Source organism: Rhinoderma darwinii, chromosome 4 (assembly GCF_050947455.1).
Source record: "Rhinoderma darwinii isolate aRhiDar2 chromosome 4, aRhiDar2.hap1, whole genome shotgun sequence".
NCBI lineage: Eukaryota > Metazoa > Chordata > Amphibia > Anura > Rhinodermatidae > Rhinoderma > Rhinoderma darwinii.
In genome coordinates, this window is record NC_134690.1 from 245547800 (window position 1) to 245575521 (window position 27722).

A 27722-nucleotide genomic window follows, 5' to 3' on the forward strand; every position below is an offset into this window, starting at 1 on the left:
GCAGGTGCCAAGTCCTGCTGGAAAATGAAATCAGCATCTCCATAAAGCTTGTCCGCAGAGGGAAGCATGAAGAGCTCTAAAATTTCCTGGTAGACGGCTGCGCTGACTCCAAACTAGATATAACACAGTGGACCAACACTGCTGCTCAGTGGTCCAAAGTCCTGTTTTCAGATGGAAGTAAATTTAGCATTTCATTTGGAAATCAAGGTCCCAGAGTCTGGAGGAAGAGTGGAGAGTCGTCAATTCAAGTTGCTTGCGGTCCAGTGTGAAGTTTCCACAGTCAGTGATGGTTTGGGGAGCCATGTCATCTGCTGGTGTTGGCCACTGTGTTATAATCAAGTCCGGAGTCAGCGCAGCCGTCTACCAGGAAACTTTAGAGCTCTTCATGCTTCCCTCTGCTGACAAGCTTTATGGAGGTGCTGATTTCATTTTCCAGCAGGACTTGGCACCTGCCCACATTGCCAAAAGTACCACTACCTGGTTTATAACCTCAGTATCCCTAATTGATTGGCCGGCAAACTCACCTGATCTAAACACCATAGAGAATCTATAGGGTATTGTCAAGAGGAAGATGAGACACCAGACCCAACAATGTAGACGAGCTGAAGGCCGCTATCAAAGCAACCTGGGCTTCCATAACACCTCAGCAGTGCCACAGGCTGATCGCCTCCATGCCACGCCGCATTGATAACACCTCAGCAGTGCCACAGACTGATCGCCTCCATGCCACACCGCATTGATGCAGTAATTCATGCAAAAGGAGCCCCGACCAAGTATTGAGGGCATATATTGTACAGACTTTTCAGTAGGCCAATATTTTGGTATTGGAAATAATTTTTGAATTTAGGTTTATATAATATTCTAATTTTCTGAGATACAAAATTTTGGGTTTTCATTAACTGTTACCACAATCATTAACATGAAAAGAAAATGCTGGAAATAGATCACTCTGTGTGTAATGAATCTATATAATATGAGTCACTTTGAGTTGAATTACTGAAATTAACTTTTTGATGATCTAATTCATTGAGAAGGACTAGTATATAGATTAGTATAGCACATCTTAATAACTGCTTGCAATAATGTAATTGTGAACAAAATATTAGTTCCCAAAGAGTAGATATTTTCATACAAATCTTTTAATAGGTTTACATATATTTAGATCATATGTCAATCAATTTATATAAACCTAAGGTCCCTTTCATCCTAAAAAAAAAAAAGATAGATAAATGAAGTTGTAGAGATTTTGTGGGTATTTGGGCCAAGAGAAACCATTAAAGTTGTAGAAAGATTTGCACTTTGCTGTAAATGCCACATTTTGATTGCACCCGCTGCTGACCCTTTGTGTTAATTGTGTTTGGCTCCTTTTAACAAGGCCTGTAAATTGGCAGGTCCCCCCCACACTGTTCCAAATATGTCCTTTTCCTTCCTCAGCGCGTCTTCAAATAAGTGTTCTCTCCCCGAGGCAACTAGTTTTTTGATGGCTCTAGTTATATCGGCTGGTCCTTTAGTATATGGCGTGATCCACGTCTTGACTTCTTCCAGTGCTCTGTCTGCAGCTGAAGATAAAATGTCATCAGTCAGTCCAATGCTTAAAGCATATTCTGGGTGAATCCGGAGCGCACCGCTCAATAATTTCAGAGCTTGTCTACTTCCAACGAGCTGAATTAATCTTGACGCTCCTCCCCACCCAGGAACCAGTCCCATATGCTTGTGGACAAATCTTATTTCACTTCCTTCAGTCATCAACCTGCAGGATGGAAAATACTATTTTCAGTATTGGTTTGTGAAAGTTCTGAGCACATTGTATTATATACATCGTGAGGAACATTGTAATTTCAAGAGGAAATTAGCACTTTGTCACTTTATAGTACGCTATAGAACCACTTCAAGTAAGATAGCACGGGTGAGCTTATTCACATTGCCATATGCTAAGGGATTGCTTGAACCTCTAAGGGCTTGTCCACACGTAGCGGAATTGCTGCAGAAAATTTCTGCAGCAATTCCGTTGAAAGTAGCATGCTTTTCGCTGCGGAAAAAACGCACCATTTCCTGTGTTTTTAACTGCAGAAAAAGGTGAAGATTTTGCACCGGTTTTTCTCAATACTGGAAGATGGTGACATCGCCTCAGAAAACCGCATCAATTCTGTCCACTTTCCGCAGAAGGCATTGACAAGCTGCAGTCCGAAAAATATGAACCGCAGGTCAATTTCTGCTCCGAATATTTATGCAGCGTGTGGATGAGATTTGTTAAAATCTCACCCACTTTGCTGCTACTGTATTCTGCTGCGTGTTTTCCGGGCGGGAACCATGCAGCAATTCAGCTATGTGTGGACGAGCACTTACACTGCTAAAACAGTGAAAGGGGTGACCAGGATTAGAAAAACACCTGTCGACATGTTGGGTGTAGTATTGTAGCTCATCCCCATTTACGTCAACGGAGCTTAGCTGCAATACCAGATAACCCATGGACGAGTGTGGTGTTGTTTCTAGAAAAAAAAACAGCCATGTTTTTCTAATCCTGTACATCCCCTTAACCCCTTAATGACCAGCTAAATTTTTCTGTTTTTGCCTCTCTTCAGCAGCCATAACTTTTTTTATTTTTTCATTGATGTGGCTGTATGAGGCCTTGTTTTATGCAAGAGAAATAGTATTTTTTTTCCCCCCACAGTTTGGGGTTAAAAAAATACAATTTTTACAGCAGGAATATAGGAAAAAGCGATTCTCTGAATAGTTTTTCTTGTTTATTTTTTATCCCGTTCACGTTTCACGCTAAATAACCCATTAGATTAATTCTTCAGGTTATTACGGTCGTGTAGATGCCTAATATGTGTAGGTTTTTTGTTTTTATTTAGTGTAGGGGCAATAAAATTTATTTTATGCAAAATAAAGACTCTTTTTTGGGACTTTTTTTTTTTTTTAATCCCATCAAGGAATAACTTTATTTGTAACTTTTTTTTTTTTTTACTTGTAATGTATTAGCATACTCCTGTATGCTAATACATTACACTGTGTCACTATGACACAGGCTGCTGATCGAGCAGCACATGGTGTGCCCGAACAGCAAGCAAACGGAACAGACAGCCCTGGGGTCCTTTGTAGGTCCCCAGGGCTGACTGTAGAGGGATTCCCCGGTGTTTGATCGCATCACTGGAATCCCGGTGATGCAATCAAAGAGAGGAATTCCCTTTGATCATGCCGCGGTCACGGACCGCGGTAATCAAAGTGTTAAACAGCTGGGGTCCGAATGTTTTCCGACCCCAGCTGTGTTCAGGAGGCTGCTCTAAGATCAGGAGCTGTTCGTTACAGCTCCTGCTTAGAGGATGTCCGCTCACACGAGCGCTCATCAGCCTGATCTACAGCGACGCCAAAAGACGTCTCTGTATATTAAGCACCAGCACCGTCAAGACAGTGGGCGGTCGGGAAGGAGTTAAAAAAAATAAATACTGAATACCTCCATTGACAACCACATTTGACTGTGGCTTTTTTTATTATCTAACTTTAGTGTTCTGGCATATCTCTCTCTATGACAATGTGTTATCCCTGTTCATAATATACAAAGGCATCTGGTAGGGAATACCTTTCAATCATTGTCAATGGGCAGCCCTGGGGTTTTACGCGTGAGTGAAGATGTAATTTACATATACATCAAGTTATATTAGGTAGCCAGCAAATACGACTAAATATAAACACTATATGGACAAAATCAAGCGCACAGCCATGCAATCCTTACAGACAAACATTGGTAATTGTATGGGTCGTACGGAAAAGCTCAGTGACTTTAAAACTGCCACTATTATAGAACACCAACTTTGCCACAAGTCACTTGGTTACATTTCTACATCTAGGATTAACCGCTCCTAGGAGTAGACCATTTAAAGTCACAAAACAGGACCGCTGAGTGCTGAATCGCATGGTGTGCAAAATCCGCTATCTGTGGTATTACTACTACCCCGTTCCAAACTGCCTCAGCACAAGAAGAACTGTGCATCAAGATCTTTTCAAAATTGGTCTCCATGGTCGAGCAGCAGCACACACCCAAGATCATCATGGACAATGCCAATCTTTGGCTGGAACATGTAAAGCGCGCCACCACTGGACTCTGAAGCAGCAGAATCTTGTTTTCTGGAGTGATGAATCACGGTTTAATTTCCTGGCAATCTGAAGGATAAATCTGGGTTTGGCGGATGTCAGGAGAACACTACATGGCAGAATGCATACTGGCTACTGTAAAATATGTGTAGGAATAATGTTCAGGTACTGCTTAGGCTAGGCCCCTTGTTTCCAGGGAAGGGTCATGTTAATAATTTAGCATACAAAGACATTTTAGACAATTATATGTCTCCAGCTTTGAGGCAACAGTTTGGGGAAGGCCTTTTACTGTTTTAGCGTTGAGAAACTTAAAGAGGCTCTGTCACCAGATTTTGCAACCCCTATCTGCTATTGCAGCAGATAGGCACTGCAATGTAGATTACAGTAAAGTTTTTATTTTTAAAAAAACGAGCATTTTTGGCCAAGTTATGACCATTTTTGTATTTATGCAAATGAGGCTTGCAAAAGTACAACTGGGCGTGTTGAAAAGTAAAAGTACATCGGGGCGTTTTTACTACTTTTACTAGCTGGGCGTTCGGACGAGAAGTATCATCCACTTCTCTTCAGAACGCCCAGCTTCTGGCAGATCACGCTGTGACGTCACTTCCCCAGGTCCTGCATCGTGTCAGACGAGCGAGGACACATCGGCACCAGAGGCTACAGTTGATTCTGCAGCAGCATCAGCGTTTGCAGGTAAGTAGCTACATCGACTTACCTGCAAACGCCGATGCTGCTGCAGGATCATCTGTAGCCTCTGGTGCCGATGTGTCCTCGCTCGTCCGACACGATGCAGGACCTGTGAGTGACGTCACAGCGTGATCTCTCGAGAACACGCTGTCTGCACTGCCAGAAGCTGGGCGTTCTGAAGAGAAGTGGATGATACTTCTCGTCAGAACGCCCAGCTAGTAAAAGAAGTAAAAACGGCCCGATGTACGCACATAATACACGCCCAGTTGTACTTTTACTGTAAACACGCCCAGTTGTACTTTTGCAAGCCTCATTTGCATAAATACAAAAATGGTCATAACTTGGCCAAAAATGCTAGTTTTTTTAAAAATAAAAACGTTACTGTAATCTACATTGCAGCGCCTATCTGCTGCAATAGCAGATAGGGGTTGCAAAATCTGGTGACAGCCTCTTTAACCCCTTCAGGACACAGCCTGTTTTGGCCTTCAGGACACAGCCAATTTTTTCAAATCTGACATGTTTCACTTTATGTGGTAATAACTTCGGAATGCTTTTACCTATCCAAGCGATTCTGAGACTGTTTTCTCGTGACACATTGGACTTTATGTTACTGGCAAAATTTGCTCGATACATTAAGTATTTAATTGTGAAAAACACCAAAATTTAGCGAAAAATTAGCATTTTTCTAAATTTATATGTATCTGCTTGTAAGACAGATGGTAATACCACACAAAATTGTTGCTAATTAACATCCCCCACATGTCTACTTTAGATTGGCATTGTTTTTTGAACATCCTTTTATTTTTCTATGACATCACAAGGCATAGAACTTTAGCAGCAATTTCTCACATTTTCAAGAAAACTTCAAAAGGCTATTTTTACAGGGGCCAGTTCAGTTGTGAAGTGGATTTTAGGGCCTTATATATTAGAAACTCTCGATAAGTCACCCCATTTTAAAAACTTCACCCCTCAAAGTATTCAAAACAGCATTTAGAAAGTTTCTTAACCCTTTAGATGTTTCACAGGAATTAAGGCAAAGTCGATGTGAAATTTTCAAATTTCTTTTTTTTTTTGCAGAAATTAATTTTTCATCTATTTTTTTTGCAACACAGAAAGTTTTACCAGAGAAACGCAACTCAATATCTATTGCCCAGATTCTGCAGTTTTTAGAAATACCCCACATGTGGCCCTAGTGCACCTATTGACTGCAGCACCAGCCTCAGAAGCAAAGGAGCACCTAGAGGATTTTGGGGCCTCCTTTTTTATTAGAAAATATTTTAGGCACCATGTCGGGTCTGAAAGGCTCTTGCTGCGCCAAAACAGTGGAAATCCCCCAAAAGTGACCCCATTTCGGAAACTATACCCCTTGAGGAAATTATCTAGGGGTATAGTGAGCATTTTGACCCCGCAGGTTTTTGGGAGAAATTATTGGAAGTAGGCCGTGAAAATGAAAATCTACATTCTTTCAAAGAAAATGTAGGTTTAGCAAATGTTTTCTAATTTCCACAAGGGCTAAAAGGAGAAAATGCACCACTACATTTGTAAAGCAATTTCTCCCGAGTAAAACAATACCCCACATGTGGTAATAAACGGTTGTTTGGACACACGGCAGGGCTTAGAAGGAAAAGAGCGACATTTGGTTTTTGCAGCTCAAATTTAGCAGGAATGGTTTGCGGAGACCACGTCGCATTTGCAAAGCCCCTAAGGGACCAAAACAGTGAAAACACCAAAAAAGTGACTCCATTTAGGAAACTACACCCCTTGAAGAATCCATCTAGGGGTGTAGTGAGCATTTTGAACCCACAGGGGTTTCATAGATTTTATTAGAATTGGGCAGTGAAGATAAAAAAAATCCTTTTTTTCCAATAAGACGTAGCTTTAGCTCAAAATGTTTCATTTTCTCAACAAATAAAGGAATAAAAAAAAAACAACATTTGTAAAGCAACTTCTCTGGAGTACGGCAATACCCCATTTGTGGTCATAAACTGCTGTTTGGGCACACGGCAAGGATCTGAAGAGAAGGAGCGCCATTTGGCTTTTGGAGCACAGATTTTGCTGGATTGGTTTCTTGACACCATGTCACTATTGCAAAGCTCCTAAGGTGTCAGTACAGTGGAAACTCCCCAAAAGTGATTCCATTCACAAAACAACACCCCTTGAGGAATTCATCTAGGAGTGTAGTGAGCATTTTGACCCCACAGGTGTTTCATAGATTTTATTAGAATTGGGCAGTGAAAATTAAAAAAAATCCTTTTTCTTCAATAAGACGTAGTTTTAGCTGAAAATGTTTCATTTTCTCAACAAATAAATGAAAAAAAGCACCACAACACTTGTAAAGCAACTTCTCCTGTGTATGGCAATTCCACATATGTGGTCATAAACTGCTGTTTGGGCACAGAGTAGGGCTCAGAAGGGAAGGAGCGCCATTTGGCTTTTGGAGTACAGATTTTGCTGGATTGGTTTCTGGGCGCTATGTCGCATTTGCAAAGTCCCTGTGGGACCAAAACAGTGGATCCCCCCCAGAAGTGACCCCATTTTGGAAACTACACCCCTCAAGTTATTCACTTAGGGGTGTAGTGAGCATATTAACACCACAGGTGATTGGCAGAAATTGGTGTGCACTCGATGTTGCAGAGTGAAAATTGGATTTTTTTCTATAGATATGCCAATATGTGGTGCCCAGCTTGTGCCACTGGAGACACACACCCCAAAAATTGTTAAAAGGGTTCTCCCGGGTATGGCGATGCCATATATGTGGAAGTAAACTGCTGTTTGGGCAAACTGTAGGGTTCAGAAGGGAGGTAGCGCCATTTGGCTTTTGGAGTGTGGATTTTGCTTGTAGTAGTCTTGTATTGAGTCTTACTGGTGTTTCCGTTTATAATGTGGGGGTACATGTAAGCCGGGCGGAGTATATAAAGGGCATAGTCAGGTGGTATAATAATGGGGTAAACAAAAACAATAAAATAATCCATAGATGTGTGTTACGCTGTGACACAATCCTTTCTGCACAGGCCGGTGTCGCACTGATAAACTGTGTCCTTTCTTATCCCCCTTTTGGTCCACACTCCGCACCTTTGCAGTTTGAGGAATTTTGCTGAGAAGTGTTGTCCTGGTATAATACGGGCACCCTCGCTTTCAGCAGATATGTTTGGGCCCTCCCCTTCCTGGTTCCCTAATTTTAGGGGCCTTGATAATTCGCCACTTGAAACAGAAGAAATGTTTCCCTCGGGCCGGCACAACTGCATATTTTTATTTCCTGGCTTATTGGAGCCTTAACTAATTTTATTTTTTCATAGACGTAGTGGTATGAGGGCTGTTTTTTTGGGCGGGACGAGCTGTAGCTTTTATTGGTACCATTTTGGGGTACATGCAACTTTTTGATCACGTTATCCTTTTTTTTTTGGGAGGCAAGGTGACCAAAAAACAGCAATTCTGACATTATTTTTTTAATTCTTTTTATACAGCGTTCACCACGCGTTATAAATTACACGTTACCTTTATTCTGCGGGTCAGTCCGATTCCGGTGATACCTAATTTATAGAACTTTTTTATGTTTTACAACTTTTTGCACAATAAAATAACCTTTGTAAAGAGAATGGATTTTTTCTGTCGCCAAGTTGTGAGAGCCATAACGGTTTTAATTTTTTCGTTGACGGAGCTGTATGAGGGCTTATTTTTAGCGAGACGAGTTATAGTTTTTATAGGTACCATTTTTGGGTACATGCGACTTTTTGATCACTTTTTATTTCAATTTTTGGAAGACAAAGTGACCAAAAAATAGCAATTATGTCAGTATTTTTTAGTTTTTTTTTTACGGCGTTCACTGTGCGGAATAAATAACATAATATTTTTATAGTTACGGTCGTTACGGTCGCAGCGATACCAAATATGTATGGCTTTATTATTTTTTTCAATAATAAATGACTTGATAAAGGAAAAAGGGCGATTGTGTTTTGTGTTATTATTTGAAACTTTTATTGTATTTTTACAACTTTTATTTTTACTTTTTTTACACTTTTCTTTAGTCCCACTAGGGGACTTGAAGGTCCAACTGTTTGTTTGATGTTCGAATACATTGCACTACCCATGTAGTGCAATGTATTAGAACTGTCAGTTGTTCACTGACAGCAAGCCGATCAGGCTCCGCCTCCAGGCGGGGCCTAATCGGCTAACGTAATGGCAGATAGGAAGCCTTTGTTAGGCTTCCATTTGCCATAGCAATCGCCCCCCCGCAACAATCGGCCCCCGCAATCGCGTAGCGGGGTGCCGATGTTGCTATAAGAACTTAAATGCGGCGGTCACTATTCACTGCCGCAATTAAGGGGTTAATCGGTTCGGATCACCGCTGTGATCCGACCCGATGTTTTCCCCCAGTACTAAGGCTGCTAGTAGCAGCCTGTACTGGGAGATGCCAGGCTGCGGGGAGCGTCTGTGTGCTCTGTTAGGAGAACACGTGGATTAACGGGCTGCAGGCACAACGACCAGCTTTGCAACCCGTTAATCTACGTGGGGTGGTCGTGAAGGGGTTAAAGGGCCTGCACACAGCCCTGACCTCAACCCCATCAAACACCTTTGGGATGAATTGGAACATTAAAATTGTCACAGATTCCCAGACACTTCAATATCTTGTGAAAAGATATTCACTCCCAAAAGAGTGGATACTGTTAAAGTCGCAAAAGGGACCCAACTCCATACATGGTTTTGGAATAGCTCATATAGGAGTGATGGTTAAGTCTCCATATACTGTTGGCTACATAATGTATATGTCTAAATGTTGGAAGGGGGTACAGCATACCTCCACTTAAAACCTAAATGTAGCTCTGCCTGAAGATCACAGATCACACTTACTATCCCACTCCTCCCAAGTCATAGTTCCAAAAGCAGTAGGTTGCAGGTTTCTTGCCTACAGAACTAATACAAAGGCCGGGTTCCCACATAGCGTAAACTCTTGTGAAATTTCCGCAACGGAATTGTGTGCGGAAATTAGTTACAGCAGCAGCCAAGTGGATGAGATTTAGAAAATCTCATGCCCACGGTATGGAAAAAAAACGCTGTGTAGGCATTAATAAATTGACCTGCGGTGCGGAATTTAATTCCGCAGCATGTCAATTTAGGCTGTGTTTTTGTTGATTTTATGTTGCGGGTTTTCCCAATTGAATTCAATGGAGATGCAAAGCCCGAAACAGAAAGCCAAGTGTTGTGACTTTAGCGTCATATTTTCAGCGATTACGCTGCAAAAATCTGAACCCCTGGAAAAAAAACAATCATACTTACTGAGAAAATCTGCAGCAGAATCTCTAGAAAAACACTGGTAAATCGGTCACAGGAATCCGCACCAAATAATGCGTTTGTCCTGCTCATATTGCTGCAGAAACGCTGCGTTTTACCTGTGGATTTAGTGTTAGAAATTGGTTATAGCAAAGTATATGTGCACCTGCAGATTACCAGCCGTTTTTACTGCGTTTCTGCTGCGTAAAACTATGTAAAATCCGCAACAACATAAATCGGTTGCAGAATTTATGCTCCCCATTGAAGTCTATGGGCCAAACACGCAGCATCCCCGCACAGAACGCGCAGCATGCTGCGGAATTGAAAAACGCACCGCAGAACACTTTCCACACAACTTTTGAGCGGGTTTTTTCTACAGCATGGGCATGAGATTTTCTAAATCTCATTCCCTTTGCCGCTACTGTAAATGCTGCTTAATCTCCGCACAGAATTCTGTTGTGTAAATTTAGCAGTTTGCGCTACGTGGGAACCCCGGCCTAAGATCACAGCGTATCTGACCTGGAACCTGCAGTAGATTCCGAACAAAAAAAAATAAAAAAAATCGCCGCAGAAAGCAACGCTTGAAAATTTTTTCCGTTACTCCCGTCCTTTTCTCTGCGCGTAGTCCGGCCTCCTACGATGAAGTTGCAGGCCATGTGACGATGCAGCCTGTAATTGGTTGCAGCAGTCACATGGGATAAAATGTCATCCCAGGAGGTCGGACTGCAGGAATGAGGAGGGCAAGTATGATTTTTTTTTTTGCTTCCCGTAGTTGCGAGTTTTGCAGCGTAATCGCTGCGAATATGCTGCAAAAGTCGAAACACTTTGCTTTCACTTGCGGGATTTGCATCCCCATTACATTCAATGGGGAAAACCCGCAACGGAAAATCAACTAAAACGCAGCATAAATTGACATGCTGCAGAATTTAATTCCACACCGCAGGTCAATTTATTAACGTTTACACTGCAGTTTTCTTCCGCAGCGTGGGCATGAGATTTTCTAAATCTCCTCCACTTTGCTGCTACTGTAAATGCTGCAGAATTTCCACACAGAATTCTGTTGCAGAAATTCTGCAGCGTTTACGCTATGTAGGAACCCGGCCTTTGTATTAGTTCTATAGGCAAGAACCCGGCCGTCAATCTGAGGAGGCAGAGCAGCAGTCTGAACCAATGGTAAGACAGGAGTTGTGTTTCAGACTACCTCAGACTCATGTAGGCACTGCAGCTAAGCTGAAGTCACAGATCACAGCTGTGCTAAAAAACAACCAAACAGGTAGCGGAGCTAAAAAAAAACAAACAACCAAACAGGAGCACTAAAAAAAATAAACAACACGTAAGCATCATCTGTATGTACTTTTTAGGCTCACAACTGGACACAATGGCTCCAGTCAAACCTTATTTTATATGTTTTGATTGGTGGAGTCCTTTGAGTTCCAAATATTAAATACCACAAAGCTATAGAGCTATTCTCACCTTACACATTTATGGAAAATCCACGGGATATGCTCAGCTGTTTTCCCAAACTCCCATAGGAACCAACGGAGAGAGCCTCGCACATGCGCGGCCAACAATTCCTTCATTCTCCACCTGGACGTGGCAACCGATTTACGAGGCTGGATAAATCTCGAGATAGGTGCTGGTCCTAGACTTTCAAGGTTGCTCTCATTCAATAGGATTTTTTATTCTTTACTCTGAAGGGAATAACAATCTGTCCTAGTCTTGTAATTGTCACACAGGTACAGGACTGAATAGTTACAGTACAGTTATCAGAGCTGTGTCTTAGGCATAATTTACACGAGCGTAATATACGCGCGTGCTTTTCACGCGTGTCGTGCTCACCTATATTAGGCTATGGGGCAGTGCAGACCGTGCGTGAATTTTGCGCAGCGCGAGTGCGTTGCGTAAAACACACGACATGTCCTTTCTTTGTGCGCTGTTCGCGCATCACGCACCCATTGAAGTCAATGGGTGCGTGAAAAGCACGCAGGTCGCACGGAAGCACTTCCGTGCGAACTGCGTGATTCGTGCAACAGCTGTCAAACTCTGAATGTAAACAGAAAAGCACCACGTGCTTTTCTGTTTACAAACATCCAAACGGAGTGTCATAATGATGGCGGCTGCGCGAAAATCACGCAGCCGCGCATCATACACTGATGACACATGCAGCTGTTAAGTGCCTTTTGCGCACGCAAAACGCCGCGTTTTTTGTGTGCGCAGAACGCACACGCTCGTGTAAATCAGGCCTTCTAGCGAGAAATGCACCCGTGTGATCATCACATGACCAGGACAGATTTTATCCACTGTGGAAGTAAACAACTAAGATGCCTATTGAATGACAGCAAGCAGAGATCTTGAAAACCGTGAGGGCTTGACAAAGCATATTAGAAATGTGTATAACTTTTCATTATGCAAAGAATAACATTTGGTAAAATCAAATATGTCTTAATATTTAACTAATTTTAGATAGTAAGCAGGGTCCTCTCTCCCTTTGTATTTGTTCTGAAACTCGGATTTGTGAAGTGTCACGGAATATGTTTGCGCTATATGAATACAATAAAAGAGTCAAAACAGCCTAAACTGTAAACTTGTCAATGTATTTGTATTAAGTAAATAAAAAAATACATCACAATACAGCAAACCAGGTAGAAACATTTGGTCAGATTTACACAACAGTAGCCCAAGAGCATGAAGCTAATTTGGCCTAGAGGTTGCTATAGTATAAAAAAAAAAAATGATTTTAGTCCCGTGTAATATGAAAAAGAAAATGGGAAAGGTTAGAGTACACAATAAGGTACACTGGCCTACCCTGGTAAATGGGCAAATGCTGCCCAACTAACGTACAATTAAAAATAATGAAATTACATTGGCGTCCAGTTGGCAAATTAAGTTTAATGTAGATGAATGTAAAGTTATGCATCTGGGTACGAACAACCTGCATGCATCATATGTCCTAGGGGGAGCTACACTGGCGGATTCACTTGTTGAGAAGGATCTGGGTGTTCTTGTAAATCAAAGACTAAATAACAGCATGCAATGTCAATCAGCTGCTTCAAAGGCCAGCAGGATATTGTCGTGCATTAAAAGAGGCATGGACTCGCGGGACAGGGATGTAATATTACCACTTTACAAAGCATTAGTGCAGCCTCATCTAGAATATGCAGTTCAGTTCTGGGCTCCAGTTCATAGAAAGGATGCCCTGGAGTTGGAAAATATACAAAGAAGAGCAACGAAGCTAATAAGGGGCATGGAGAATCTAAGTTATGAGGAAAGATTAAAAGAATTAAACCTATTTAGCCTTGAGAAAAGACGACTAAAGGGGGACATGATTAACTTATATAAATATATTAATGGCACATACAAAAAATATGGTGAAATCCTGTTCCATGTAAAACCCCCTCAAAAAACAAGGGGGCACTCCCTCCGTCTGGAGGAAAAAAGGTTCACCCTGCAGAGGCGACAAGGCTTCTTTACTGTGAGAACTGTGAAACTGTGGAATAGTCTACCGCAGGAGCTGGTCACAGCAGGGACAGTAGATGGCTTTAAAAAAGGCTTAGATCATTTCCTAGAACAAACAAATATTAGCTCCTATGTGTAGAAATTTTTCCCTTCCCTTTTCCCTTCCCTTGGTTGAACTTGATGGACATGTGTCTTTTTTCAACCGTACGAACTATGTGACATTGAAGGTGTGAAGGATGGTTTATTTGCTTATATTCTCTGTATGAAATTACATTGTGAATTATCAAGCAGGATGCCGAATTACTAAGATATGTATTATGTGAAAGTGATGATAATGTTTAAATGATTTAGTTTCGTGCAGCAGCCATCTTGTCTGGAGTTCCCATCTTGGTTCTTTTGTAGTGAATAGGAAAGTCATTGTTTCTTTAATACAAGTAATGTTGATTTCGTATGTTTTATCTTTGACCTTGGTTCCCATGCGAAGCTTGCAGAGAAGGAACATGGAGTGAGAAGGGAGGGCCAAAATTTTTGTGTGAAGAGAGTCTCCCCCATCTCCACGAGAATATTCTATCCAAGAGAGATAAGGCCACCTGCAAACCTGATGTGTGAAGAATTATAATGATGTATCTGGGATGTATCTTATTGTATGCTTTTTACTGAATAATAAATATTGTTACATTGTCTCTGATTGGTTAACCTCAAGCCTACACCCCTTCTGAATTTCAGTATTATAGTTTGAGCTTGGAAATAAATCCTTCAGAGGAGCATTTTGAGCATATCAGCAGCGTCCGTGTGTTTTCTTCTCCTCTCTCGATATATATCTGTGAAATATCCTAATTAGGATACTGAATAATGGGGCCTGGCCTGGGAGTCTGTTTGGACTCGTATAAATTTCAGTCTAATATATTTTGAGCCATTGATTTCCACGACAAAAGCATCAGAGCAAATCAATTTCAGGCTCCTCTGCATGAGGACATGATTATTAGAGCCACGGCTGATTTCTACATTTCAACCGAATAGACAAAAATACTCTATGAAGTACAAATACAACGTTATTGGTATAAAAGAAAATCTATAGGTGACTGGACACGGATCTGATTATAATGTGACAATCACGATTCAGGACATACACTATATGGACAAAAGTAATGGGACACCTACACATTACACCTACAGGAGCTTTTATGACATCCCATTCGAAATCCATAGGCATTAATATGGAGTTTTTCCCCACTTTGAAGCTAAAACATCTTCCACTCTTCTGGGAACGCTTTCTACAAGATTTTGGGAATTTATGAGGTCAGACATTGATGTTGGATGAGGGGGCCTGGCTCGCAATCTCTGTTCTACTCCATCACAAAGGTGTTAGATGGGGTTCAGATCAGGGCTTTGTGTGGGTCAGTCAAGTTCTTTCACACCAAATGCACCCAACCATATCTTTAAGGACCTTGCTCTGTGCCCTGGGGCACAGTCATGCTGGAACAGAAAAGGGACTTCCCCAAACGGTTCCCACAAAGTTGGAAGCATACAATTGTACAAAATGTCTTGGTATGCTGAAGCATTAAGATTTCCCTTTACTGAAAGTAAGGGGCCTAGGCGAATACTTGAAAAACCACACCATAGCATTATTCCTCATTTACAGTTGGCACAATGCAGTCTGGCAGATAACGTTCTCCTGGGATTTGCCAAAACCGGATTTGTCCATCAGACTGCCAGTTAGAAAAGCGTGATTCATCACTCCACGCTCCAGTGATGGCGTGCTTTACACCCATTTAATCCGATGCTTGGCATTGTGCTTGGTGATATATGGCTTGCGTGCAGCTGCTCGGCCATGAAAACTTGGGTTTTTGAGCCTTTTCCTGGTATCCATCTTAAAGGGGTATTTGAGAGGAGTATTTTGAGCTACTATCTGTCTTAACCACATTGTGCCCATAACAATATATTCACATGTGGCACATTTGTTGCAGAAATATCTGTAACTGAAAATCAGTTCCATACATCAGGATGGGGTTGTTTCTGCAGCATCTGCATGGATTTCTACAAACCCCTTTCAGATGCATGGGACAGTCGCAGAAATTTCTGCAACAAATCTGCCGCATATGAATATACCCGAACAGAGCTAGCCACAGTGCCTATACACTTACCTCCTCTATGCTCCAGGTCCCTTAAAGTTAAATGTTAGGAAGTTACATGTGAACAACCAATCAGTGATAAACTTACATGTAACTTATTTCTGTAGTACCTAATTGTAGCCTGAGGGGCAGAAACAACTTATTGCTGATTATTTTGGACTGTTATCCCCTAGGGGCCCCACGACGCAACTGTACGTCCTGGTGGCCAGTGTCTTAGCGCACAAGGAATTCAAAAAGATTTTTTGCCTACCGGCAAATAAAGCCCTGTTTTCCAACTATCAAATGAAAATAATAAAGTATTTATTAAATTTGCAACAATGACAGACTACATAAAATTAAAAGTTAAGGTCCATTGCTAACTACGATCAGCTTAGTGAAAAGTATAGGACTGGGTCTTTGACGGGTGAAGAGCTAACGGCTGCAGCAGACAGCACTCAACCCCACAGTCAGATTCTAGAGAGTCAGCAGGACATGTATTAAAATTGAGGTAGAAGCCCCCCCGACGTGTTTCGCTACGATGTAGCGTCTTCAGGGGTATCGGGGCCAATGACAGTGCGCGGCGAAATAACCCTGGTTATATGTGCACCAGGAGTAGCTCCACATGTTGCCTTGATTGGCCGATAGCCAATCATAGAAGGAGCAGAGGACCGTGCCCCCTACTCAATAATAGACAGCAGGCGCTACCAATTACCGGCTTGTATAAAGCGGCCAATGAAAGTATGATTAAGCGCGCGAGGACACACAGTTACTGCGCTTTTCCCGATTCACACTGTCGGCGACATTGTGCACCGGGAGGCCAGCTGTCCCTGACAGCTGACACTCCACTGTTGTCAATCAGAGAATTTTAGGGGTTTCTAGCACATCGGCAGACCTCTCAATAAAATCGCGAGGTTTGCTGATCGCTAGCATGGCGACCGGAGGCCAAATAATGGCCTCCGTGTCTGCCATGTACGAAATCCTATCAGGACCAGCCTCAGAGTGACAGGAAGTCACGGTGTCGTTCCCGATGCTTTACAAATGTTGGGGTGCATTTTTCTTCTTTATTCCTTGTAAATATTAAAAATTTCTATGTTTTTTCAGAAAAAAGTAGATTTTTCATTTTCACAGACGAACTCCAATAAATATAGCAAAATACCTGTGGGGTCAAAAAGCTAACTATATGCCTACATAAATTCCTTGAGGGGTGTAGTTTCCAAAATGGGGTCATTTTTGGGGAGTTTCAACTGTTTTGGCACCACAAGACCTCTTCAAACCTGACATGGTGCCTAATATATAATCTAAAATAAAGCAAGCCCCAAAATCCACTAGGTGCTCTTTTGCTTCTGAGGCTGGTCTTTCGGTCCATTAGGACACCAGAGCCACATGTGGAATATTTCTAAAAACTGCCGAATCTGGGCAATAAATATTGATTACTTAAAACCTTTTCTGTTATAGATAAAAAAATGTATTACAAATGAATTTCGGCAACAAAAAAAAATGAAATTTGTTAAGAAACTTTATGGATGCTGTTTTGAATACTTTGAGGGGTGCAGTTTTTTAAATGGGGTGATTTATTGGGGGATTCTGATATATAAGGCCCTCAAAACCACTTCAGAACTAAACTGGTACCTGTAAAAATGACCTTTTGAAATTTTCTTGAGAATGTGAGAAATTGCTGCTAAAGTTCTAAGCCTTGTAACGTCCTAGAAAAATAAAAGGACGTTCAAAAAACGATGCAAAACATAAAGTAGACATATGGGAAACGAAAAAAGGGAATGTGTCACGAATTAAACCTTTTTTTAAGTGTCGTTACTTATTTCGATTATATTTTTTTGCTGTATTTTTTTTTTCTTCCATATGGTGGAAACTATTAAAAATTAAATAATAATTTGACATGTTTTCCTATGTTGGCCTCCAGGGGGAGCACTTCCCAGAATTACAGCAAGGTGAATAAGGCAAAGCAACCTGACTCACAGCTGCTGTAAATGTGGGAGGGAATCTCACCCCCCACCCCACTGCTAGAGGGAACCCCAAAGGCGCTACCTACAGGGAGAGGGGCTGTGTGGCACTACCTGGGAGGAGGGGGCTGTGTGGCACTACCTTGAAGGAGTGGGCTGTGTGGCACTACCTTGAAGGAGTGGGCTGTGTGACACTAACTGGGGGGAGGGACTGTGTGCCACTACCAGGAAGGGGGGGCTGTGTGGCACAACCTGGGAGGAGGGGGCTGTGTGGCTCTATCTACAGAGGGCACTTAATTTATGGGGGTACAAACTGGGGGCCTAACTTCTATATGGGGCATAAACAGGGCCTAACGTCTATATGGGTGCACAAAGTGACGTTTTCTGCCATTTTAATGCTACCGTGAGTTCCCCCGCAAAGTGGCCTACTAAGTCTGTGCCGCCCCGGTTTAGGAGTATATGGGTAATTAGTTCATGGCGAGGTATTTAAGACCTCAGGCAAACACTAGACGCCACCCCCTGACGAAACCTTGGTGAAACGTACGTCGGGTCTGTGGTGGTGTCCTGGAACTGGTCCTCTTCGGCATGGGTTATCTGGACGTTATACTGTGTGCGTACTGTGTTAATAGGGGATATTTGTATTTATTACATGGGGGATAATTGTGCTATATATGTACAGGTGTATAGTACTCAAATATGTACCTTCCACTATTATTAGCTGATTTACATGGTTTTCCCCAGGCTTATCCATATATATATATATATATATATATATATATGCGCGCCGTATGTAAGGGGCCTTTCTGCACATCCAGGTCACTTTTTCTGTTTCTATCTTCTTTTTTTGTGAAGGTTTTGTTGGTTTTATTTATGTAGAGTTTATAATATATGATCAAATAAAGATTTTTTGTATATTTATAAACATGCTGTGGTCGTGTTTTTCTGTATAGGTTTTGATTTAATTATTTTGCACGGACCAAATTTATTTATTTGGGTTTTTGGTCCTATAGCTCATATTTAATATTAACACAGCAAATAGTACAAAATAAAATATTTTTAAAATAAACCTACCTGAAATCACAGGCCGTACATAGCTCAGATCCTCCCCCAATTGCTTTGCCTTGAACTAGGGCTACACTAATGAGCGGTAACCTTCAATAAAATATTAATTTATGTAAATATAAAATACATTATTACACAAAATAGAATGAAAAACTAGTTTCAGTAGTTTTATACTAGACACAGATGTGCCAATATTGCACAAACGAGTCAATTAATGTATAGGGGTCAATTTTCAGCAACAATACAGTCATGCATAGCTACAGTCAGTTCTGGGGGGAGGGGTTAACGTTTTGCTTTGTTTTACAACAGATCCACATGAAAAAGATGAGTTATAACATAACTATATCAGTAAGAATTAGCCTTTTCATTTATTTTTTAGAATATTCAAATTTTAATGACCCATTAAAGTCAAAGTAGTAAAACAAAAAAATCTGCTTTAAGAAAAAAAAGTGATTCATTGATGGTTCTATTATGTGCCTAAACATTTTCGGTGGAAAGGACATTGATTTTAGAAAAATAATCTGCACAGTGATTGTATATTACTCGTCTAGCAGATGACATTTAAAGGGGTTTTCCAGGCACGGACAGCTGATGACCTATTCACAGGAAAGGTCATTAGTATATGATCGGTGGGGGTCCAACACCCGGAGCCCACACCGATCAGCTGCTCTGGCTGGCTCTGGGCACCGGATGTCCATGCTGGAGGCAGATGGCTCTGGTCACGGAATAGCACACAAGCTGCAGTACTGCTCCAATTCAAATGAATAGGAGCTGAGTTGCTGTTCTGTAGCACGGCCGCTATACAGTGTACTGAGCCATCTGTTTCCGGCTCTGAATACTGCATACCCTGGCTAACATCTGGCGCCCGGAGGCAGCAGATCGGTGCAGGGTCCGGGTGTCAGACCCCCACCGATCATATACTGATAACCTATCTGGTGGATAGGTCATCAGTTGTCCGTGCCTGGACAACCCCTTCAACTCTTACCTTCATATTAATCTGAAGGGAATCAGAATGCACAAGATCACTCCAAATGATACTGATTGTTTAGGGGCCACTGAAAGATAAGGCTTCCATTACACTTCACTGACCAGCTTTCCAACTAGCAGTGCTACATAGTGGGAACTCTCGGCACCCACTGAGTTAAGCCTTTAAAATTTACTTTTACTTAAAGAGGCTCTGACACCAGATTATCAAATCCCTATCTCCTATTGCATGTGATCGGCGCTGCAATGTAGATAACAGTAACGTTTTTTGTTTTTTTTAAAAACGATCATTTTTGGCCAAGTTATGAGCAATTTTATATTTATGCAAATGAGCCTTTCTAATGGACAACTGGGCATGTTTTCTCTTATTTCCAACTGGGCGTGTATTGTGTGTGTAACATCTGGGCATGTTTACTTGTTTTACTAGCTGGGCGTTGTGAATAGAAGTGTATGATGCTGACATATGATGCTGACATACACTTCTATTCACAACACCCAGCTAGTAAAACAAGTAAACACGCCCAGATGTTACACACACAATACACGCCCAGTTGGAAATAAGAGAAAACACGCCCAGTTGTCCATTAGAATGGCTCATTTGCATAAATATAAAATTGCTCATAACTTGGCCAAAAATGATCGTTTTTAAAAAAAACAAAAAACGTTACTGTTATCTACATTGCAGCGCCGATCACATGCAATAGGAGATAGGGATTTGAGAATCTGGTGACAGAGCCTCTTTTATGTGCACTTGTCTCTTCACAGGTTCAGTAAGAAGCAAGGCCTGAATATGTCTGTATAGATGTGTACATAGGTGAACTTTTACAGCCATTCTACTTCTATTATACACACAAAGAAGGAAAGTACCTCTGCAGCCTTGTCAATGTGTTCTGCATAAACATGCACATCATCAACCCATCCTGTGGATACAACAAAAAGATAAGGAACATGGAAACGTTATGAAAGAATATTCTAATGAGAGTAAAAATGAATTAGCATTATGAATGAATGATCGGAAATGTTATTTGTACACAGATTACCTTTGGATTGGAGATAGCTTTAACAGTATTCAGGTCTCCTCCAGAACAGAATGTGTTCTCAGCACCATAAACAATGAGACCTTTCCCTTCATTCCAGTTTTCCAGATCACTAATTCGTTCCTCTAATTCTAACATCATTATTCCTGTGATACAATTTCAAAGTTTGTTATGTTATTCTGATCCAAATCTTGGCACTAAAACAATTGTGCACAAACTAATGTGAAAAAATTATACAGTTCAAAATGCATATTTACATAGAGCAGCACTTTCTAGAATACGATAGATAGATAGATAGATAGATAGATAGATAGATAGATAGATAGATAGATAGATAGATAGATAGATAGATAGATAGATAGATAGATAGATAGATAGATAGATATCAGACCTAGGGCTGGGCGATTAATCAAATTAATTCGCCCTCAAGGTCTCTGATGATTTTGTTTTTTTACAGAATTGTTGAATCGATTCTTTAGTGGCACCATCGCGCCATGCTACAGAAGGAAGCTCCGCTCTGCCTCATCACCTGCCCCATCTGACAAGCTGCACCCCGTTCTGTCCCTGCTACCCCACGGAACTGCTGTTCTGTACAAAATAATACACTACGGAACAGCAGTTCCATGGGGACGCAGGGACTCCTAGTATTTAGCCACACCACCCTGTAGATAATACCCCACTTGTAGATAGCACCAGAACCCCACTGTAGATAGCACCCCCACTTGCAGATCGCACCCACCTTGTAGTGGCACTATGAGACGATAAGTGGGCCCTGTGCCACTATCTACATGGGCACCGTGGTGTTTTAAGGGGATTGGGACAAAAAAAAACCCTTGAAGAAATCCATTTGGAAACACTGATGCAAAATGGTCATGAAAAACTGACAATTGATCAGTCTTTAATAGCCATATTTTTTTCATTACTGTGTGAGTGTAGCCTAAATGATTATGATGCCAGGAGTCCCTTTCACATGTACCATGGTCGAGCCGGGAAATCCGGCTGAGACACGGACCGTTTTTCACGGTCTAATCACGGTCGTGTGAATACGGCCTTAATGTAATTTATTTAAAACCCCGGTACTGCACAGGGTCCTGCTCAGACCTCAGACACTATAATGTAATCTCCCCCCCCCCCCCAGAGTGCCCGCTCGCCGCTATCTACCTGGCCCTGCTGCAATTTACACTGCCCCCGCCTGCAATGTCGGAGACCGGCTGAGTTGGTGACGGGCAGAGAGGGATGTTAGTGCACGCAGCACATCATTGATGATAGATTCTGTTAACCTGTTCCCTGCCGGGGAACACAGAAGTTCTAATCAATTAGATAGACAATTCTCCAATTGTATTTCTGATAAAAAAGTATTTGCAGAGGGTAAAAGTTGTGAAGTTACGTACAATTATAGAAACATATGTTAAAAAGTTATTTATATAAGGAAAATTATTTATTAAATTATCTCTTGGTATTATTGTTAAATAAACAGGAAAAAATAATAAAATCGAGATTCAAATCAAAAATCACCCACAGCATAGAAAAAAATCTAGATTCAATTTTTTAGCAAAATTGCCCAGCCCTAATCAGATCTGACAAAATCTTAGCCAGGTCTATGAGCCAGCTGCGACACGCTGTAGGGCCAGTAACAGCACCGCTGTCCCCTCCTACTCCTTTCTAGTACACTAGTCACATCAGCCCCCCCCCCCATTCCCCAGTAGTCACAGCAGCCGCATCCTACTCCCCAAATACTCCCAGTAGCCCCACTATTTCCCCAGTAGTCACAGAGGCTTCGCCATTTTTTCAATAATCACAGCAGCCCCCCTACTTCCCTAGTACTCACAGTCGCTCCTCCACTTCCTACAACTAGACTTACACCAACTCACCTTCCCAGTAGTCACAGCAGAACCTCAAACTAGCCTTGGTCTCTGATAACATATGACAGCCTTTGTGTGCTTTCTCTGTTTCTGTTTGGAGTAGAGCTTTATGTCAGTGGCAGCAGCCAGCTCCATGCACTTGGTAACGGATGGAAGTATCCGCTGTCCAGCCCTTAGATAGGAGACCATCTTGCAATCACTGACAACCACAACATGAAAATATATGTTTATTATGTCAGGTTACTGACGTGCATGTGGGCGATCATACCTGAAAGTGCATTCTTCCGGGACGGATTATTTACGCACAGCTCTGCTATTCCATTTTCTCCTTTGCAGAGTTTTATTGACCCTCCTGAGAACTGAGCCAGCTTACTCTTTATTTCTGTTTCATTAAATCCATGGCTACTGTTATATAGACTTCTGTATAGACACCATCTTGCTTCTGCTCTTTTCATAGCACATCTCCATATCGTAAGTGCCATGTCTAGAAATGGAAGATAGATTATACTAAATATGGCACAAATCAGCATATAAACAATATTATGTAAAGTGAAAACCTCAACAAGCAGTAGTCATTATACTGTATATAGATAAGATATTGGGGGGGTTGGTCATGTGTCCTTTTTGTTTTGTGTAAGAAAGAGTATCAGCGATATAAACATAAAAGGGTGTATTCAGACTTTGCGGTTGAGGTCCGGTTAAAATTGCATCTAAAACACTGCATGTGGTTTTGCAACATTTTTCGATGCGGTAAAACCGAATGTGCTTTTTTCATGTGGTTTAAACTGCAACATCTGAATACACCCCTATGATGCATGAAGAGGATGTCATACATAAGACCACTTAGAACGGATATATGCTGTTGTATATTTACAAAACTTTGTGGCAAAGTATTTAAAGCCCTTTATGACGCAGCCTGTTTTGACCTTGTGGCAAAGCCGATTTTTTTTCAAATCTGACATGTGTTACTTTATGTGGTAATAACTTGGGAATGCTTTTACCTATCCAAGCGATTCTGAGACTGTTTTCTCGTAACATATTGTACTTTATGTTAGTGAAAAAATTTGGTCAATAAATTCAATATTTATTAGTGAAATACACCAAAATGTAGAAAAAAATTAGCATTTTTTCTAAATGTAAATGGGTCTGCTTGTAAAACAGATAGTAATACCACACAAAATAGTCACTAGTTAACATTTCACATGTCTACTTTAGGTTTGCTTCCTTTTTTGAACGTCCTTTTATTTTTAATACGTATCTTGTGCATGTGGCCTTTAACCTATTAAAGGCAAGAAGTTCCGTCGGGCACCGTTAAAGGGAAGGTGTCATGATTTATTTTTTTTGTAATTATATTGCTTTTAATATAATGTAAACAAAAATTGTATTTATTTGTGTTCTCATGTTCTACTTCTTACTTTTACTTCTCTATGGGGGCTGCCATTTCTTTTTTCATCTCTGTATGTGTCAATTAACGACACATACAGAGATGTTATACGGCACATACATCCCCATAGAGAATGCGAATGGGAGCCGTTTCATTCTTAGAAGCGTGTGCCATCTGTGTGTGAACGGCGCATGCGCCGCTCCCACAAAGACCAAAACAAATCTCATTCGTAGAGCGAAATCCGGCGCCATTTTCATGTGGAACGGAAGCAACTGCCGGACACTAAGATGACGTCTTCCGGCCGAGGCTTCCAGCCATATGTTCAACGAAGGCGCAAGGAAGAGTAGCGTAGGCGGCAAGAACATTGGTAGACCAGCAGAAGCGGGGGCAGGAGCAGGTAATTCATGTTTGTGTATGATGTGCGACCGTGTGATACTGTCTGCTGAGCTGTAGAACCTCCTACACTTTGCAGTCGCTCAGAAAATGGCGGCACACAGTGTAGGAGGTTTGAAGACATTCAAACCCCTCCCTCTCCTGGCACTAGCCAGAAGAAGGGAGGGGGGATTGTGTGAGGACACTAGAGGAGAGTGTGTCCACCCCAAATTTGGCCTATAAATCAATGAGGTTGCTTTACCACAGTGACCATGCTGCATTTTTGGGAACTGCTCCCTCTAGTGGCCAGCACATGGAAACGTTATAAATTAGACTCTAATTTATAATGTTTCCTGACTTGTGAAAAAATTAAAACAATGTGTAATCACTTATATACTAATTGTTTAACTGAAAAAAAATAAAAAAATTCTAGCGACACATTCCCTTTAATGCAACAGGTCCAGCACTTCCATTTTTTCAGGTATTCTGCTCCTATGACAGAGCAGAACGGAAAACCGAAAGCAGGTGTGAACAGAGCCTTAAACGATGACAAAACACTGACCCAAAACAAAGTTATGAAAAAACCCAATATATCAATCAACAAACACAAACATCGGACAACACATTCCATATTTCATATCAGTAAGAAGGTAATATATATGTAATATTTTCTACATAGAAAAATGATAACAAGGAGCCACCATTATAATACTAACAACAAGCATGTCCCACACACTCACCTAACTGTAAATGATAGATTAGTAACGTCTGTGTGTTCTCCAGCAGGACCTTGGAACATAGCACCACGTGACCATTACAGTTTTAGTAGGCTACATAGATTAGTAACGTCTGTGTGTTCTCCAGCAGGACCTTGGAACATAGCACCACGTGACCATTACAGTTTTAGTAGGCTACAGGACCTTTGATGACGTCACCATCATGTGATCAGTCTTGTGAGGGAGGAATTACACGGTGTTCTGTGAAGAAGCTAATGGCTGCTGTTCTGTGCTTCACTGTGGAGTCGTATTAGAAAAGAGTATGAGGGATGCAATTATTACCAAAGGAAGGTTTTTACCAGTGTTCAGCAAAACTTCAAGCTGACAGATATTATCTGCGCCCTGGATGTGCTGGGACTTGTGGTTCCCTCTTCTAATGAACTCCAAGCTATAATTCCCCCTCCGTGAATAAATGGTATTGCCTGCAGTCTAGTCATGCTGGGACTTGTAGTTCACTTGTTATGCACCTCTGACTAAAATATATACTAGGACTTGTAGTTGTCACTGTTTGCAATGTACATAGCTCCCAAAATCTACACCAAACGCCGTTGATAAAACAGCAGATTATCTGTAGCCAAACATATTGGGGGAGATTTATAATATATAGCATAACATAATCATGGCTTAAAATGTATCATATCAAAATAGCACACTGACATGATACATTTGGTGCAACTTGCTAGACATGTTAGCCATTTTTCTTTACCCTCTTGTGGAAGTCAATGGCTCAAAATATATTACAGACACTCACGCCAGGAACTTTATCCAGCATCGTAATCACAGATTACATATGGATATCGTAGAGGAATAAAAACACACAGACATTGCTTGTGTGGTCAAAAATACTCCTCTGAGGTTTATTGCCAAACTCAATAACAATAATATCATTCAAAAGGGGTGTAGGCTTGAGGTTAACCAATCAGAGGCAATGTGACAATGCTCAGCCAATAGCATACCATGAGAATATTTCAAATGCATTATTATAATTCTTCAATATCGTAGCACCTGGTCTATTTCTATTGGCAAGAATATAATCTAATTCTTATTAGTTATTCTTTCCCATGAGGCCACATCAGTGTCCATTTTATTCTCATCTCACTCATTTCTTTGTTATGAATAGTGTGTTCATACAATTGCAACTCGGCCAAGGTCAAACACACAGTTCTCCGTATAACTTTAGATAACAACTCAGAGAAACATATAGTTAGCTGAAGAACAAAATCAGCATTATTATACTTGTCTTATGATTTAAAGCAACAGATGACTTTTATTCACTAAATGGATTCTGTAAGACACAAGTATATGAACAATATCTCTGTATAATTCGGCCTCCTGCTTGATAATTCACAATGTAATTTAATACAGAGAATATAAGCAAATGGACCATCCATCACAAGCCCAAACCACCTCATGGCTGGCATACTTTAGATATGTATTTTGCACCAACTAATGGAGCCCACTATTAATACATCACAATACATACATTGGTAGAATTTACGACTCTTCTTAAAGAGGCTCTGTCACCAGATTTTGCAACCCCTATCTGCTATTGCAGCAGATCGGCGCTGCAATGTAGATTACAGTAATGTTTTTATTTTTAAAAAACGAGCATTTTTGGCCAAGTTATGACCATTTTTGTATTTATGCAAATGAGGCTTGCAAAAGTACAACTGGGCGTGTTGAAAAGTAAAAGTACAACTGGGCGTGTATTATGTGCGTACATCGGGGTGTGTTTACTTCTTTTACTAGCTGGGCGTTCTGACGAGAAGTATCATCCACTTCTCTTCAGAACGCCCAGCTTCTGGCAGTGCAGACACAGCCGTGTTCTCGAGAGATCACGCTGTGACGTCACTCACAGGTCCTGCATCGTGTCAGACGAGCGAGGACACCGACACCAGAGGCTACAGATGATTCTGCAGCAGCATCGGCATTTGCAGGTAAGTCGATGTAGCTACTTACCTGCAAACACTGATGCTGCTGCAGAATCAACTGTAGCCTCTGGTGCCGATGTGTCCTCGCTCGTCTGACACGATGCAGGACCTGGGGCAGGAAGTGACGTCACAGCGTGATCTGCCAGAAGCTGGGCGTTCTGAAGAGAAGTGGATGATACTTCTCGTCAGAACGCCCAGCTACCGTGTTTCCCCGATAGTAAGACACCCCCGATTGTAAGACGTATCGGGGGTTTCAGGGGGGTCGGCTAATATAAGCCTTACCCCGAAAGTAAGACATATGTCTTACTTTCGGGGAAACACGGGGGTATTGCCGCCTCCTGCCCACTTCCACTCCCACTTAACGCCGAAGGACGGATATATCCGTCCTCAGCAGCTGCTAGTTCGCGCAGGAGGACGGATATATCCGTCCTGTGATGGCGCGGGTACTGAGACTGTACCCACGCGATCAGCGGCAGGAGCACGGCTGTTATACACAGCCTGGCTCCTGCTGCAACTGCCGGAATCGAAGCGCGTGCCGATTCCGGCAGTTTAACCCATTAAATGCCGCTGTCAATAGTGACAGCGGCATTTAATGTGTTTGACAGAGGGGGGAGCTCCCTCTGTCACCCGATCGGCGCCCCCGCAAACAAATCGCGGGTCGCCGTCGGGTTTCCATGACAGCCGGGGGTCTAACAAAGACCCCCAGGTCTGCCTTCAGCATCTGCCTGTTAGGCGATGTCGG

At 41.7% G+C, this 27722-nt stretch overlaps 1 protein-coding gene across 1 annotated transcript; it reads right to left on the minus strand.

The window, feature by feature from the left end:
* Positions 1-565: 565 nt before the first annotated feature.
* Positions 566-25087, minus strand: ECHDC1 (ethylmalonyl-CoA decarboxylase 1). Its single transcript, XM_075864258.1, has 6 exons — positions 25014-25087; positions 22786-23001; positions 20659-20801; positions 20486-20538; positions 18644-18724; positions 566-1750 (listed from the first exon to the last, which is right to left on the minus strand). Exons 2-6 carry the CDS (start codon positions 22997-22999, stop codon positions 1348-1350), a joined length of 894 nt encoding a protein of 297 aa, XP_075720373.1. The 5' UTR covers positions 23000-23001; positions 25014-25087; the 3' UTR covers positions 566-1347.
* Positions 25088-27722: the final 2635 nt, after the last annotated feature.

Bases quoted from the DNA above. Each gene is read 5' to 3' on its own strand.
- ECHDC1 (XM_075864258.1), bottom strand. From the start codon at position 22,999: ATGGCACTTACGATATGGAGATGTGCTATGAAAAGAGCAGAAGCAAGA. The intron at 18,725-20,485 runs GTACTTTCCTTC...ATTTTATTGAAG, and splicing joins ACATTGACAAGGCTGCAGAG to GTTACCGCTCATTAGTGTAG. The intron at 1,751-18,643 runs GTAGGTTTATTT...TCCATCCTGCAG, and splicing joins TGTACGGCCTGTGATTTCAG to GTTGATGACTGAAGGAAGTG.